The sequence below is a fragment of the Dermacentor variabilis genome, chromosome 2 (genome assembly GCF_050947875.1).
Source record: "Dermacentor variabilis isolate Ectoservices chromosome 2, ASM5094787v1, whole genome shotgun sequence".
Classification (NCBI taxonomy): domain Eukaryota; kingdom Metazoa; phylum Arthropoda; class Arachnida; order Ixodida; family Ixodidae; genus Dermacentor; species Dermacentor variabilis.
This window is the reverse complement of record NC_134569.1, coordinates 215469181-215484417: the sequence shown is the minus strand read 5'-3', so window position 1 is coordinate 215484417 and position 15237 is coordinate 215469181. Positions and strand designations below refer to the sequence as shown.

General features: G+C 46.4%; 1 protein-coding gene across 1 annotated transcript in view; it reads left to right on the top strand.

The window, feature by feature from the left end:
* The window catches only part of LOC142570684 (2-Hydroxyacid oxidase 1-like), a 55464-nt gene that overhangs the window by 25506 nt on the left and 14721 nt on the right, over positions 1–15237 (top strand). Inside the window, exons 3-4 of the mRNA XM_075679032.1 lie at positions 6336–6494; positions 10131–10200. Of these exons, the coding sequence (XP_075535147.1) occupies positions 6336–6494; positions 10131–10200 (229 nt within the window). The remainder of the gene's footprint in view (positions 1–6335; positions 6495–10130; positions 10201–15237) is intronic.

The following is a 15237-nucleotide window of genomic DNA, read 5'->3' as shown; positions in this document are numbered from 1 at the left end:
GGTCGCGTAGAAGCAAATCGGCGACATCTGTAGCGGAGCTTGTAGGAAGCATTCGTGTGATGGCGTAGCGCGTGGCGTAATCCGTGGCCACAGCGATACATCTGTTCCCAGAGCTAGAAAGAGGAAAGGGAGAAGTAATTCCAAACCAATCCGAAAGAATGGTTCCGCAGGAATGTCGAGAGGTTGAAGGTACCCAGCAGGGAGCGTCGATGGTGTCTTGCGTCGCTGGCACTTCTCACACGCAGCTACGTATCTTCGAACAGAGCGAGCAAGTCCTGGCCAAAAGAAGCGTCGGTGGATCCAGTCGTAGGTACGTGACACACCCAGGTGAGCGGCAGCGGGGAGGTCGTGAAGTTCGTGGAGAACAACCGAGCGAACGTGTTTAGGGATCACAAGGAGTAATGCAGGGCCGTCGGAGTGAACGTTGTGGCGGTAGAGTACGCTATCTTGAAGTGAGAATAAGCGAAGGGAGCTATCAGCAAGGTGACGATTCAAGGCGGTCAATGATGATACGGAAGGACGGGTCACGGCGCCGCTCGTCGGCGACATGGAGCAGTGAAAAAATAAAGCGAACACAGGCGACAGTGCCAGTATCAGACGTAGAAGTCGCGTTTTCGACTGGGTAGCGAGAGAAGCAATCTGCGTCCTCGTGTTGGCGTCCCGACTTGTAAGTCACTCTGTAGGGATATTCTTGTAGTCGGCGGTCCCAACGACTGAACCGGCCAGTAGCATCCTTGAGCTACGAAAGCCAACAGAGCGCATGATGGTCTGCGATTACTGAGAAGGGCTTGCCACATAAATATGGGCGGAACATTGAAACAGCCCTAACGAGAGCAAGACATTCGCGCTCGGTAATAGAATAGTTGCACTCTGCAGTTGTGAGGAGCCAGCTAGCGTAGACTATAACGCGGTCGTGTGCGTGTTGGCGTTGAGATAACGCGGCGACGATCCCATAACCACTGGCGTCGGTTCGAACCTCTGTAGGTGAGGATGGGTCAAAGTGGGCCAAGACCGGTAGATTGGTGAGAATCGTGATAAGGCGTGAAAATGCGGCAGCCTGAGGGGAACCCCACGTAAAAGGCACGTGTTTCTTCAGAAGTTCAGTGAGTGGCGGAGCGATGGCTGCGAAATCTTTCACGAACCGTTGGAAATAAGAACAGAACCCCACAAAACTCCGGACGTCTTTGACAGACTAAGGTAGAGGAAAAGCCATTAGTGTTCGAACGTTCCCAGGGTAAGCTTCCACTCCGGAAGCATCGACGAAATGGCCTAGCACTGTAATCTGTCAGCGCCCGAAGTGGCACTTCGATGAGTTTAATTTGTGCCCAGCTTTCCGGACGACGTCAATGATAGTTGTGACGCGCTCAAGGTGCGCCTCAAATGTAGGAGAAAACACAAAGACGTCGTCGAGGTAACAAAGGCAAGTTGACCATTTGAAACCTTGAAGCAGAGAGTCGATCATCCGTTCGAACGTGGTGGGGGCATTGCATAAACCTAACGGCAATAACCTTGAATTGGTATAGGTAATCTGGAGTGAGGAAAGCGATTTTCTTGTTGGTCTTGCTCATCGACGGAAATCTGCCAATAACCATATCGAAGGCCGATGGAGGAAAAGTATTTGCCAACGTGAAGACAATCAAGAGCGTGGTCTATTTGTGGTAAAGGTTAAACGTCCTTTTTAGTAATCCGGTTTAGGTGGTGGTAATCAACGCATAAATGCCACGCGCCATCTTTCTTTTTGACGAGCACGACCGATGAAGCCGAAGGACTCGACGAAGGCACAACAATGCCTCTGACGAGCATCTTGTGTACTTCCTGCTGAATAACTTGCAGATCTGCCGTGGACACGTGATGCGGTCGGCGGTGAATGGGAACGGCATCACCAGTGTTTATCCGATGCTCAAGAAGGGACGTCTGATGAAGTGGTCGATTGTCAGAGTCAAATTGTCAGATTGTCAGAGTCAAAGTTGAGGCCAATTCGACGAAAGCTAATGCTTTTGGAGGTAAGCAAACAAACGCTGTAGTGCAGAGGGTGTTCGGCTGTTCGGCGCGAGCGTCTGAAAGAAGGGGAAGCTCGAGGCACAGCGTACCGGTGGAACAATCGATGAAGGTAGAATGCGTTGTCAGAATGTCGAGCCAGAAGATTAGGCCACGAGGGAAACTGGTCAGCACGGTGAACAGGACTGGAACGTGGCGGCCAGCAATTCCTATGCGAGCAGTGCACATACCCCTGACGGCAACAGTGGCGCCTTCGACGACGCGTATGGCTCGAGTGATGGCAGGTATAAGAACTTTTTTGAGGCGATGACATACGTTAGCGCTCATTATGCACACTTGAGCTCCAGTATCAATTAATGCCGTCAACGGAACACCGTCTAAGCCTACTTCAATTAGGTTCATGTTGGTGAGGACCGACAACGGAGGATTTGGACAGGAAGAACGTGATGCAGCACTACCTCCAAGAGCTGCATGGCCTAGTTTTCCGTCCGTCGGTTTGGCGAGGAAAAACGGCGAGGTTGGGGTGACGGGGAGCGATGGCGTTGAGGTGACAGCGATTGCACGGAGGAGCGACTGTCAGGGGCATCCGAAGTAGGGTACAGACGGCGAGGTCAATAACGGCGAGCGTCGGCGTATGGGCGGGGAATGAGCAGGGAATGAGCTCCAGTACGGCGCCATCCAGGTGGTGCAGTAGTGGCGGGATATATTACCAACGTTGTGGCAGCGGAAGCAGATCGGTTTGTCATCTGGGTTTCGCCATTAAGCAGGATTGCGTGGTCTGGGAGCGAAATAGTGGTCATTACATGTTGTGGACATGGGAATGGATGGCGAATCAGGTCGGGAGACAGAGCAGGCGGTAGGGATGCCAGGGTTTGCAATATCTTGCCGCACAGCTGCTTGAATAACGGAAATAGTGGGGGCCGCTTGGTCAAAGATATCGTCACGGTTTCACGGATGAAGGGCCGCCGGGGGCGTCGCTTAAATCTCAAGTCGAACGATACGTGTGACATTTTTTTGAGATGGTCGTGTGGCGCTAAGAGCGGAGCAAGAGGACGTGGCAGGGATGTTTGGGAGCCTGAGTGTCTGTGGGACGACGCGGTGGCTTTTGCCTACCTCGAAGAGGCCGAATTCTTTGACGATGGCGTCGACGGTAGAAACGTCGTTATAGACGAGCAAATTGAAGGCGTCGTCCGCGATGCCTTTGAGACTATGGCCCACCTTGTCAACCTCGGTCAGCGCGAGCAATTCATGTATGTAGGAGACTACGATTAGGTCGACGATTAGGTCGACGACTGGAGACGGGTGGTAAGCTCTTTTCGCGCAGCCTGTTGGCGACCGGACGGGTTGCCAAATAGGTCGCGAAGCCGCTCTTTGAAAATGTCCCAGCTGGAGAGATCCATCTCATGGGTGCGAAACGAGACACGCGGTGTCCCGTCCAGATAAAAGATCACATTGGCAAACATAATGGTAGGGTCCCAGTGGTGGCTTTGGCTAACACCCTGATACATGCTGAGGCAGTCGTCCACGTCAACGTCATTTTGGGCGGAGAATGTCCCAGGGTCACGGAGACTAGGAACCGTAACGTACGTTGTGGTTGGCGCCGCAGGTGTAGGTGGCGACGGGCTGGTTGCATCGGAAGCTATGACTGAGAAGACGACGGTGCGGCCGCGTCGGAGCTGCGTGGCTAGGACGGGGAACGTTCCACTTCCACGACAATGTTACGCGAAGGACGAATCAATAAGACGAGCAACTATTTACAGGCTATATTGTTACGTGTGGAAAGACACAGACGAAAGAGGCTATTTACAGGCTATTTACACTGGATCCAGACAGCCAGGCCGACACTCGCTCGCACCAAGGCCACTGACCAACTTCGTCATTATCGCGGCGGCTCGTCTCTTGAGCATCGCTCAATGATATCGTAATAATATTTACAAGAGCGGTTGCAGCGCTGATCGGTTCGATTCACCGCGGGAGCCCAGTTCGTTCTTCCTCGTCTTTTCTCGAGTGATGGCGCCCACGCGCCTCGTTCAAACAATCAAGTACCACACGCGTGTAGGAATATGAAAGCAACTTGATATATTAAAATTTTTTGTTCAAAGTATCATAACGCAGGCTTGGATCTGCTTCTGTGTATAATTATATACTGACCGACTGAATTGTTAGCCTGTAAAAGTGAGTCAACGTTTCCTCATTTAGCTTCCTGTAACCATTTTCATGCACGTACGGACGTATTTGATTCATTTCTTGTAATGGTAAAATAAAAATAAAATTCTGGACGATCACTAACACGACAGGCAAGTGCACCTTAACTAACAGCAGAGCATAACAAATCTTAAATATAGATGGCTACTAATTTCAGTATCTTCAGTTATTTCTGTGGGCGCGACAATCATATTTTCATAATTACAGCTACACAAAATATCAAACACGTTTGTAGACGCTGCCCCACCAGATAGACTATCTGTCTTAAGGTTCCCCACTATAATGAGCGAGTTATTACTGTTTTCGATATACTGGAGTATTTCGTCAGCATGCGACAGAAAACGACATCGCCAGATCGTGGCCTTATACTAAGACTATCACAATGCGATTTGTCTTAACAGCTAACACTTTAAAATCGGCATGCTCCACTGAATCAATTGATAGCTAATTCAATTTAGATTGAATATTACCCCCTTCCTCGTACGCAACTTCATGGATTTCTAGATTAAGCCTTTTTGCGTATTCTTCTAGCTCATTGAATTGGTCCTGTAACCTGGTAACCTCCTTTCGGGCTGCAATTCATATCTTCAATTTTTGCTGTCCTGAACCTACAGTTATTTAGAACTTCGTCATACTTAACTGACATATGTCATACTTAACTGACAAAGACGTTTGAATGCTCAGAACGATGTTTTTCAATTGCAGAAGGGACTCGTCCTTTTCTTTCACAGGCATCAACGCACGTAATGTTTTTTTTTATTTATGGCTGCCATCTTGCTCAGCAGATTAGTTTCATTCAGTGCTGATTTTCCAGCGTTGGAGCTGATATGCCGAGCAGCTTGGGACTTAGGTATGCCGGGTAGGTAGTACACTGCTCGCGGCTTAGGTCTCCAGCTTTCCATCGTGTGTTTGTTACCTACGTATGGAGCTCACGTGTTGAGGCCATGCGACGTGAGCTCCTTTCTTTCTTCTTCGGAGTGAGGGTCTTGGCCTAGTTACCCTCTCGTTACACAACATGTCTCCTAGTTAACCTTCTTTCGTAATCTAAACGATCCATTTCTAAAAGGTATTACAATTTAGATTAAGTAATTACTCTTTAGAAATAGTGTCATCAAAGGTCAGAGATGCACCCCGGGTTCCTTGTGGCTTCTTGAAGGAGGTTGTCGAAGGATTTCACTTTCTTAACGCTGGCTTAAGTATGGAATATATTTCCACGGTTCCCGCAAAGAAATTTCCGCGGCACTCAAGACACATTATTTTATGTTCCCCATTATTGTGCGCTTTATTTGCAATGCCATTACCTAGACGTGCTTAAACGTGTCCGCCGAATGGTCATTCCTCCAGGGATAAGAACTTCTTCCTTTAAGTTACGTTACGGAGCCCTTTCTCTCAGAACCTGGTTAGAAAAAACGGGGCTGCTTCGTGCTGTGGTCAACAGACTTCGCTGGTGTCTACATGCTGAAACGATTAATCACTGTTTTGTAGATTGTAGAGAAGCCGTGTTCTTCTGGGACATTCTCCAACCACCTGAAGAGCATTTAGAGGTAACATCATGCACAATTGGTTTCATACCTGCTAAAGGTCCCTGTGACCCACCATATGACAAGTTCATGGTGATTCGCCTACATAGCCTTTGGCCGTGTTTGACAATGTGTCAAGAATCCGTGCCAGGTACGCTGAACCACTGCTAAGCACTCGGTCGTTTTATTTAGGAATCTGTTGCCTACGTTCGTAGTGTGTATGCTGCACAGGAAACATCGCCAGACTGGATGCCTTTATTGGATGCTTGCACGTGTTTGCCTGACTTTTGAACATGTTTTCAGTCGCCTTACATTTCTGTAGCGCGTTGTTTTCTTATTTTGTTGAATGGTCTGGTCCATGTAATAAAAAACAGCGCTGCCGTGGCTCAGTGGCAGAGTAGCTGACTTCCACACAGCGGCTCCAGGCTTGATCGCATCGGGAACTTTTTTTCTCATTCCCGGCGAGAACTGCTATGGACACCGGTGGCGGAGGCATCGGCGGTGGCAGACACCATCACCAACCGAAACGGCTGCTGGAATGAGTCCATAATACCTTATTCTTTAAAATGAAAACAGTCCGGTATCACAAGTCCTTATCATCGTCACGCGCAGATCGAGGCATTGTCAGCGATCGTGGAAGCCGTAGGGAACAAAACGGAGGTCTACCTGGACGGCGGAGTGCGGACCGGAACTGACGTCCTCAAGGCGCTTGCCCTCGGTGCCAGAGCTGTGTTCGTCGGCAGGCCTGCGCTCTGGGGACTTGCCTACAACGTAAGAACGTACTTACTGAAGGCTCCTACACCCTTTAGGATGCTGGTTTTTGCTGCGACTAGCACCCTTACCTTTAAAGGGACCACTGAAGTGAAACAGTAAATCAGTCTACAGTAATAAAGCATTGTTTGAGAACTCTGCAGGCAGTCATTTTAAATACTAGTTTGATAATTAGATCAGAGAGTGAAGGTCGAAGTATCAGTATTTTAATTTTGCGCCGAAACTCCGACGCAGGTACGTCAGTGTGACGTCATGGATTCCAAAGTATGTTATCGCATTTGGGCCGCGTTGGCTGAGATAGGTTCCCAAAACTTAGCATGTTTAATATTTGGTTCCTTTAGAACACCATGTATTCAATCAGTGCCGCTGTATACTTCAGTAGGCCCTAGAAGTCGCCATCAAAATCCATGACGTCACAGCGACCAATTCCGAGAGCTTCAAGGAGATGTCGCCACCCATGTTTAGTTGCGCTTTTTCTGGCTTACCAAGCATCTTATCGAGGTAAGAGTGGTGTTATTCGTGTCATAGAAAGGTAATTTACTGATGCAGAAGAAATCCTTTTTCTCTTTAGTGTCCCTTTAAGGAGATAACGATGTTATTGTACACGGCAGCGAACTGGAACTGCACCAACGCTGACAGAAGTTGGGGTTCAAAACTGTAATTATTCCGTCCACCTGTGCCTGCAGTTGGAAAAATATTTCATGCTAGAATTTTTCTTGCGAAAAAATTTCAGCCTATCCGGATTCTGGAGATATTGTTAGCGAAGATGGACTGCCATGGCAAGCACCACTTACGAACAAAAAGCTTTGTGATTTGAGCGCCTGGTGCGTACTGAAGAACTGAGACGAGAGTTTGATAGCGCTACAAGTAGTACAGTTTATTTTATCCAGGTCAAGGGTCCCCTGGTAACTATGATAATGCTTACTTGCAAAAAAAGGAAAGCCTTATTTGTCCAAGACATTGATTCGATCTAATTCCTTAACCACTTCGGGCACTGTGTGCACTATTGCACGAAGCAGAGATTGCTTTAAAAGCACAACCATCGATGAAAACAACGATATTTGAAATCGCAAACATCTTGCAACACTTCTGATCTTACCTGTGCTGCAAAGTTTGAATATGTGTGTGCAAAACGAGTTTAAATGTAGACATATGTGTGTTCTCTCTCGTTATCGGTATGCCATTTTGTCGCTGGTTCACCTCTTTCATTGTTTTTCAGCGTTTTACGTGCAGTTGATGTTTCAGATGGCTGGATGGGTGTTTCCTAAGTACGCTAGGCATGACGTTGTTATTCTCATATCTGTCTATTCTGTAGAGAGTTATCGAATAGAGACCACATTCAATAAATTTGACAAAACTCAATGAAGAATTTAATACTCTTAAGACATTCAGCAGCAGTACGCGTTCATGATTCTTAAAATGCCAAAAATGTGTTGAAGCAGAACTTTATAAGGGCAGAAGTAATTGGCGTGTGAAAGTGTTCAATGTAAAGAGAAGCATCAGGCGATCGAACGCGGATATTGCAAGGAAATAGCAAGAAGCGAGGTCTTGAAATTTTTATTGGACAAATTACGAGGATAGAAGACGAGTGTTGGATGCCGCTTATTTCTGCTTGCCTCACATTAAGATTAGTGAACAAGCGGGGTGAAAGGGTACCGGCTGTCCACACGTCGCCTTCTCCCAAAACGCAGCTGTCATTTCTGGGCGACGTGATCTTTCTGCAAAGAACAACTCTAAAGCTCTTTTAGGGATAAATTGGGTTGCGGAAAAGTGGAGAGCCGTTGCTTTATGCAAAACACGTGTTCCTGCATTCTCCGGCATCCTTTCTTCAGATGGGAGAGTCAAACTTTTCACCAGCCACTACATAAACAATGCGATCAAGATGATACATATTTATGTTCTCTAGATTATGTAGACAGGCTTTCTTGTCGAAACAATGACGCCGGCGTCATTCCTTCTTCGGCCAGTATTTTTATTTATTTATTTATTTCAAGTACCTGCAGCGCCCGAAGGCATTATTGCAGGGGGGAATGTACAGTGTACATAAGCTCGACAAAATACAGAACTGGTCAACCAAAAAATAACACAACAATATAAAAATTCACGCCACTAAATGCTCAGCAGAAATGCTCTGAACGATGCTTCAGTGTGACAATCAGCAATTTCCCGCGGTAGCTGATTCCACTGTGATATTGTGTGTGGAAAAAATGAATGCTTGAAGACGTTTGTTCTACAAATGAGTTCTCTTATTTTTAAATAGTGGTCACTTCTGTGAGATAAGAAATGAGGAGGTAAAAGGTAAGTTTCTCTATCTATTTTAACCAGGCCGAAATAAATTTTAAAAAGCATTTCCAACCTCATGTTTTTTCTGCGTGTGCTTAATAATTCCCAGCCCAAGCTATCCTTAAGTGCTGTAATACTAGAAGTAAAGTCATAGTTATTGCAGACAAAACGGGCTGCGCGGTTTTGTACATGCTCGAGCATATTAGACAGAGTTGTGGTTTGCGGGTCCCAGGCCATACAGGCATACTCTAATATGGGTCTTACGTTCGAAAAATAAAGTAGTTCTTTAATTTTGGGAGGAGCTAGCCGGAAGTTGCGTTTAACAAAATTTAGCATTTTACAGGCTTTCGCTGTAACATATTCAGCGTGCTTAGTCCAAGTTAAATTCGATGAGAAATAAACGCCAAGATACTTATACTGAGTTACTCGCAATAGCTGGACATTGTCTATCGTATAATGAAATAGATGTGGATTTTGTTTACGTGTAAAGGACACGTACTGACACTTACAGGGGTTTAAAGACATTTGCCACCTAACACACCAGCGGGTTATACAGTCCAAATCGCGTTGCAAACACTCGTGGTCAGTGGCAGACCTAATGCAGTGATAAATCACACAATCATCCGCATACAGACGCACTTTGCATGACACAACCTGTGCAATGTCATTGATGTAGGCCAAAAACAACAATGGCCCTAAAACAGATCCCTGGGGAACTCCCGATGTAACATCAACATAATCAGATTGTGAGCCATTAACTACAACACGTTGCATGCGTTCTTGTAGATAACATTTAATCCAATCAAGCAATGAAGGAGAGATACCGAGGGATGATAGCTTATACAACAGTAAAACATGGGGAACAGAATCAAATGCCTTTTTAAAATCTAGGAATATACAGTCAGTCTGTATACCGAGATCGAATGAATGAAAAAGATCGTGGCTGAATTCTAGGAGCTGGGTTGAACAAGAACGACCAGACCTAAAACCATGCTGATATTTGCTAAAAAAATTGTTGTTTTCTAGATGTTTTATTAGGGAGCTGATCATTATACGATGAAAAAATGAAACTGAGTCTATTTCTACTAGCCACCGCTACCTAAAATAAACTCGCTTTGCCGTGTTCGAAATAGCAAAAGACCAAATCAATAACCACAGCTTATAGATCGCGCCACAGGAGATGACCGTATGGTCCGGCGCTAAACCGAAGTATACGCTTTTGGTGAACATCCTCGGAGGTTATCTACAGCAGAAGTCGTGCTTGGTTCCGCGAAGACAGGAACTGCAGCATTTTGTTCAATATCTAAGTAACGAAACCATCAAGCATACGTTGACCGCAACTTCTTATTTTAGGGAACCGCTGGTGTCAAGAAAATGCTGGAGATACTCAAGACGGAACTTGACAGGGCTCTCGCATTAATGGGTGAGCATAACAGAACATACTTCCGAAACCTGTACGCAACATGAACTTGTGCTAATAAGAGCAGGTAAAAAATTATCTGCGGCCTCAACTGTTGTGTTAGGGAGTTCACAGTCTGAACGTAGCCTGACGCAGCCGCAATTGGGAGTCAACGAAATATAAAAGCAGTGCATATGTGCAAAAGCTTGTTACTATGATTACAAAGACGGCGCCGAATAAAACAACACACGAAGAAGGGAGACCTTCTTCGTGCGTTGTTTTATTCGGCGCCTTCTTCGTAATCATGCTTAACCAACTAGCCCACCAACACGTGCTCAGCTTGTTACTGTCCGACAAAAACAAAGCCAAATGCAAATGCACATTCAAAGTACCATTAAAAATAATTTAACACTCAGTGTTGTGCTGCACCTCAAAAGTAACGAATCAGATATGCAGCTTTCTTACCTCCAAAATAGTGCATTCAAATTAAATAGTAGTTAATGGCCCTGCACACGAACTCAATAAAATGCACGCGAAACACAGTTTCGACTTGTTGCATGAAAAGTGTTTTCCACGCTATTTCGCAGGCGCGCTATACTGCTTCTGGCCATTATTGTTGCTATGCATGTATAGTCCTGCGACGATACTTGGCGGTTTAGCTGGTCGCAGGTGATACAGTAACTGTTGTCGCAGCAATCTAGTTCCGTGCCAAAGGAACCAAACAAGTCTGATTATTCTTCTTCCTGGTGCGCATAGATGTAGCCTTTACTCATAAGCGGAGACAAAATTTTAGACGAGAAATGTGGAACCTCACTTCAGGCAAAATATTGGGCAAAATAGGCACTGTAAATCATTCGCAAACCGCGACCTGGTTTACGTATTGAATGCCTGTAATTCATTTTCATGGTAACAAAACTGGTAAGCTTTCAGTTGTCAATCTGAAAGGTAGCAATGATATTGCGCTTGCCGTCGCTTTACATCGCTTGCCTAAGCACGTGAGAGCCCACTTCTTATTTTCAGACCACATACTGCAGCCAACACACTTAATGCAATCGTTCTGACACAATGAGCAGGTATCATACTGTATATTTACAGTACAAAACATTACAATAGTGCATCAAGTGTAACGAATCGAAAAACAAAATACGCAATGAAAGCCAATAAATAGTCAATAAGAAAAGGACAAATCCAGGCATAATGGATTGAACTTGGATTTCCGAGTAAAAAGTTCAGCGTTTTGCTTAACATTCTTTCCATAATTTACATCAGTAATGCATATTTGTTATTTGGATGTCTTGGATTTCAAGAGAGCGCCTTTCGTCACCGAGAATAAGCTCGTAGGCTGAAAACGAGTGTAAAAGAGGCGAATGAAGCGTTATTTTGTTATTTTCCTTGTACTTTACAGCGTAACGCCCCCTAAGATTCTAGGGTAAATGCCTGTGAGAACCTCCGAGACTTTCTTGAGCGGAAAATAAATCCACGTTTCTTGTGAAAGACTGACTGCAACTGTGCACGAAATTTTTCACTAGTGCTGCCACACACGTTGGATGCAATAAACTTTTCTTCTGGCGACGCAGCTGTGTCTTGTGAACTGTTCACAGGAACTAAAAATTTGTGAGCTGGTCACAATAACGCGTCATTAGGTGCTTTTTGTATTTCTCCATGACTTTATTATTCGCAAACTGCTTGTATATTGATCACACGTTCGAGTACAGTAATATTTACCTTCTTAGATACACCCATTTAACAGTAAGAGCCTTCGGAGAGTTGAGGAGCAGAGTTCATTGGAGTGTGGCAACAACGCCATCGGCTTGCATGTCTGGGCGGCCAAGCAAAAGGCGCACATGCACCGAAGAAGGGTAGCGCGTCACTGCAGTCAAGAGTAATTCCAGTAGATTGTAACCCTTCCGCCTGACACGCGCGCAGCGCAATCTACATTAAACGATTCCAAAATGGCTTCCAAAAGGACGATTCCGAAAGACGCTTCACTTTCTTCTTTCCTTCTGGCCCTTTTGAAGAAATGCATTTTGCGCCACAAAGTATTACTAGGAGATACATTCAACTATCGTTCCCATGTATAGCCTATAATACACTTTTTCCAAAATGCTGCAACTGTCTTTGTGAAATTCCTGTCCGCAGTGTATTATAAGGTTGCGTACCCTCTGACACTTCATTGCCACGAAGTATCAGACGGGTGGCGAGAGGCCCTAGATAATAATAATAATATTTGGGGTTTTACGTGCCAAAACCACTTTCTGATTATGAGGCACGTCGTACTGGAGGACTCCGGAAATTTTGACCACCTGGGGTTCTTTAACGTGCACCTAAATCTAAGCACACGGGTGTTTTCGCATTTCGCCCCCATCGAAATGCGGCCGCCGTGGCCGGGATTCGATCCCGCGACCTCGTGCTCAGCAGCCCAACACCATAGCCACTGAGCAACCACGGCGGGTAGAGGCCCTAGAAGTGCTTGCCTTGTCCACTAACGTTGACAAGGCAAGCACTTCTTTACTACTACAGGTTGTCAAGTGCCTTGACATTATCAGCAGCGGCTATCAATTCTACTAGATGCTATTAAAAAAGAAAAGGTGAATGCGCTTTCGAAACAAGAGAAAACTCCAGAAAAGCATTGTTACGCGAACGATGGTATAAACACTGAAGACTATTTCCAAGACATATTCACAAAAGCAACTGCAGCGCTGGCCTGATCAGCTGACAGCTCGAGGATCAGGAGCAACTTGCCTTCGTCGGGGCGCCCGCGTGCATCGTCGAAAAGAAACGTGCAATATGCATGCAGCATTGTTCCGGGTGGCAGAAGCATTGTCCTGGTGCGTCTAAGTATCGGTGTTGACAAGAGAATAGTAGAGTTTGAAAGAACACCAGCGGCAGATTAGGCAGATGAGGCACTAGCATTGACTAGGGCGTTTGCATATTTAACTGGAGTCACGGCACGCAGCTCTCGGTATGGGGCCTGTGTGCCAAGACAGGTGTTTTTCTGACAGCTCAACGTGGCGGGTTGCGTGTTACATCGACGTGGCCGCCACGAACGCCACGCCTGGCACGTTGGGCACGCCGGAACTGCGGCGTGAAGAAAGAGAAATGGAGACGCAGACGGTGACCGAGGCAGAGAGTCCCTTTATTGCGGCGCCCTAAATAGGCTCCGCCTGACTACATAGGGGGCGAGTCAGTTATGGTTTCGAAACCGAAACCGCCGATATAACATCATCCCCTTGTTTTTTGAAGTGAATCTGAGAAGCAGCCGTGTCATTATACAATAGCAATTTCCCGAAGGCGTATTACACAAAAGGCCAGGGAGCATCATTGTATGTTCGTGAATGACATACTCTCTGGCTCTCGACTTTCTGCTCCCTGACGAACAAAAGGCAGCAAAATAAAGCACTCGGTTTCTTTTTTTTTCAATTAAAACATAAAAACAACATTTAAACACACAACAAAAGACGGCCATGTAACTCAATGGACTGCACAACAGCCAAATATCTGGACACCTGTGAAGGTTTTTACATAAAAATACAAGTAACGACATAAAATACGAACACATTAAACATCATGGAACAAAATCATTTAGGTGGCACGGTTTCTGGCGCGGCCTTTTTGACCGCCGAGACAATTCGCCTTTGTCACGGCGCGACGGCGCATGCGCCCTGCCCTAGCGGATTAATCGCAAAACGATTTGGAAGGCACGCGCTCGCGGCCGCGCGGCCAGATATCAGCGGAAAGTGCCCCCCCCCCCCCCCAAAAAAAAGAAAGCGCTTGGACGCGCGCTGTTGCAACCGTTCGTGCCATGTGCCGCGTTGAAACTGTACTGGTAGTTCGACGTCGATGCGGTGCCGAAAATGTGCGTAAGACTGCAACTCCACTTTGAAACAGAAAACGGCCAGAGCTTGGTCCGGACTGCACCGTGAACCACATAGTTGTCGCCTAGCATTGACGGCTGTCAAATTTATCGATAAACCCCTTCGTTACTCTTGGGCGACACTTCAAAAACACGTTGCTGACGCAGTCTTCTTGTAGCGTCGGCCCACTGTTGCTGGTGGTGGCAGCGCGTGCCTGACTTCATAGACTGTTTTAAGGCGTGGTAACATTGGGTCGATACAAGACCGACAAGACGCTGACGCCGACGATTGGCCGACTATTCAGCACTGTGTCACTGAGACCATTTGATCGTAATAGGCCGAGAACGACGCAACCGACGGGTGCGAGTTATCATATAGCGCGACAGGCTTTCGTGTCGACGGCACCGACAAAAACAGCGTGCCGACCGAAACCTACGTGATCAGCCGTCGAATCGACAACGCAATAGATGCAGCTCATTCACTTGTAAATTATTCGCGCTCAACATGCGTCGACACGCCTTCGAAGTTGAAATGCACGAGCTTCAGTCCTCTCAAGCCGTGCACGTGAAGTCTGAGTCAATGTTGATTCTGTTTAGCGAAGTTTGGATTAGGCCTGACCCCGTCGTGTTCGTGCACCCGCTACCGATGGAGCTGGACTTAAAAAATAAACAGTCAGGACGAAGGAAACCGCTCTTATATTTAGGTTGCGGCCCTATAACGATTTTATAACTACTCTTCACTTCGCACGGCACGTACACAAGAAGCGGCAAGCGGCTACACAGCGCTGTGCCAGCGTCTTGTACTTTGGTCACCGTTCCCGAACTCTGCCGGTCGCATTGCCGTAGATGGTGGGTCTGTGTATGTTGTTATGCTGACATTTCTTAATTCCAAAGAATCATTGTTTACCTCTGCGTCAAACAGGAAAGAAGAGACAGTGGATTCGATATAGCAGCATAAACTCGCTCAGTTGCCAACAGTGTCAGCAATGGCATCCGCCTTTTCGCGAGAGAACTACACGGCCTATAAGTAGTGACTTATGCCGAGCACAGTTGTCTCTAATAATACTTTATATTAGTAGGATCTTGACGAGGGCTAGTTGGCTCATATGTAGAACTGAGGTTAAACGGCGCGAATAAAACAAGGACACGAGGAAACAATTACGACAGCGCTTGTCTATGGTATTTGTTTCCTCATGTCCTTGTTTTAT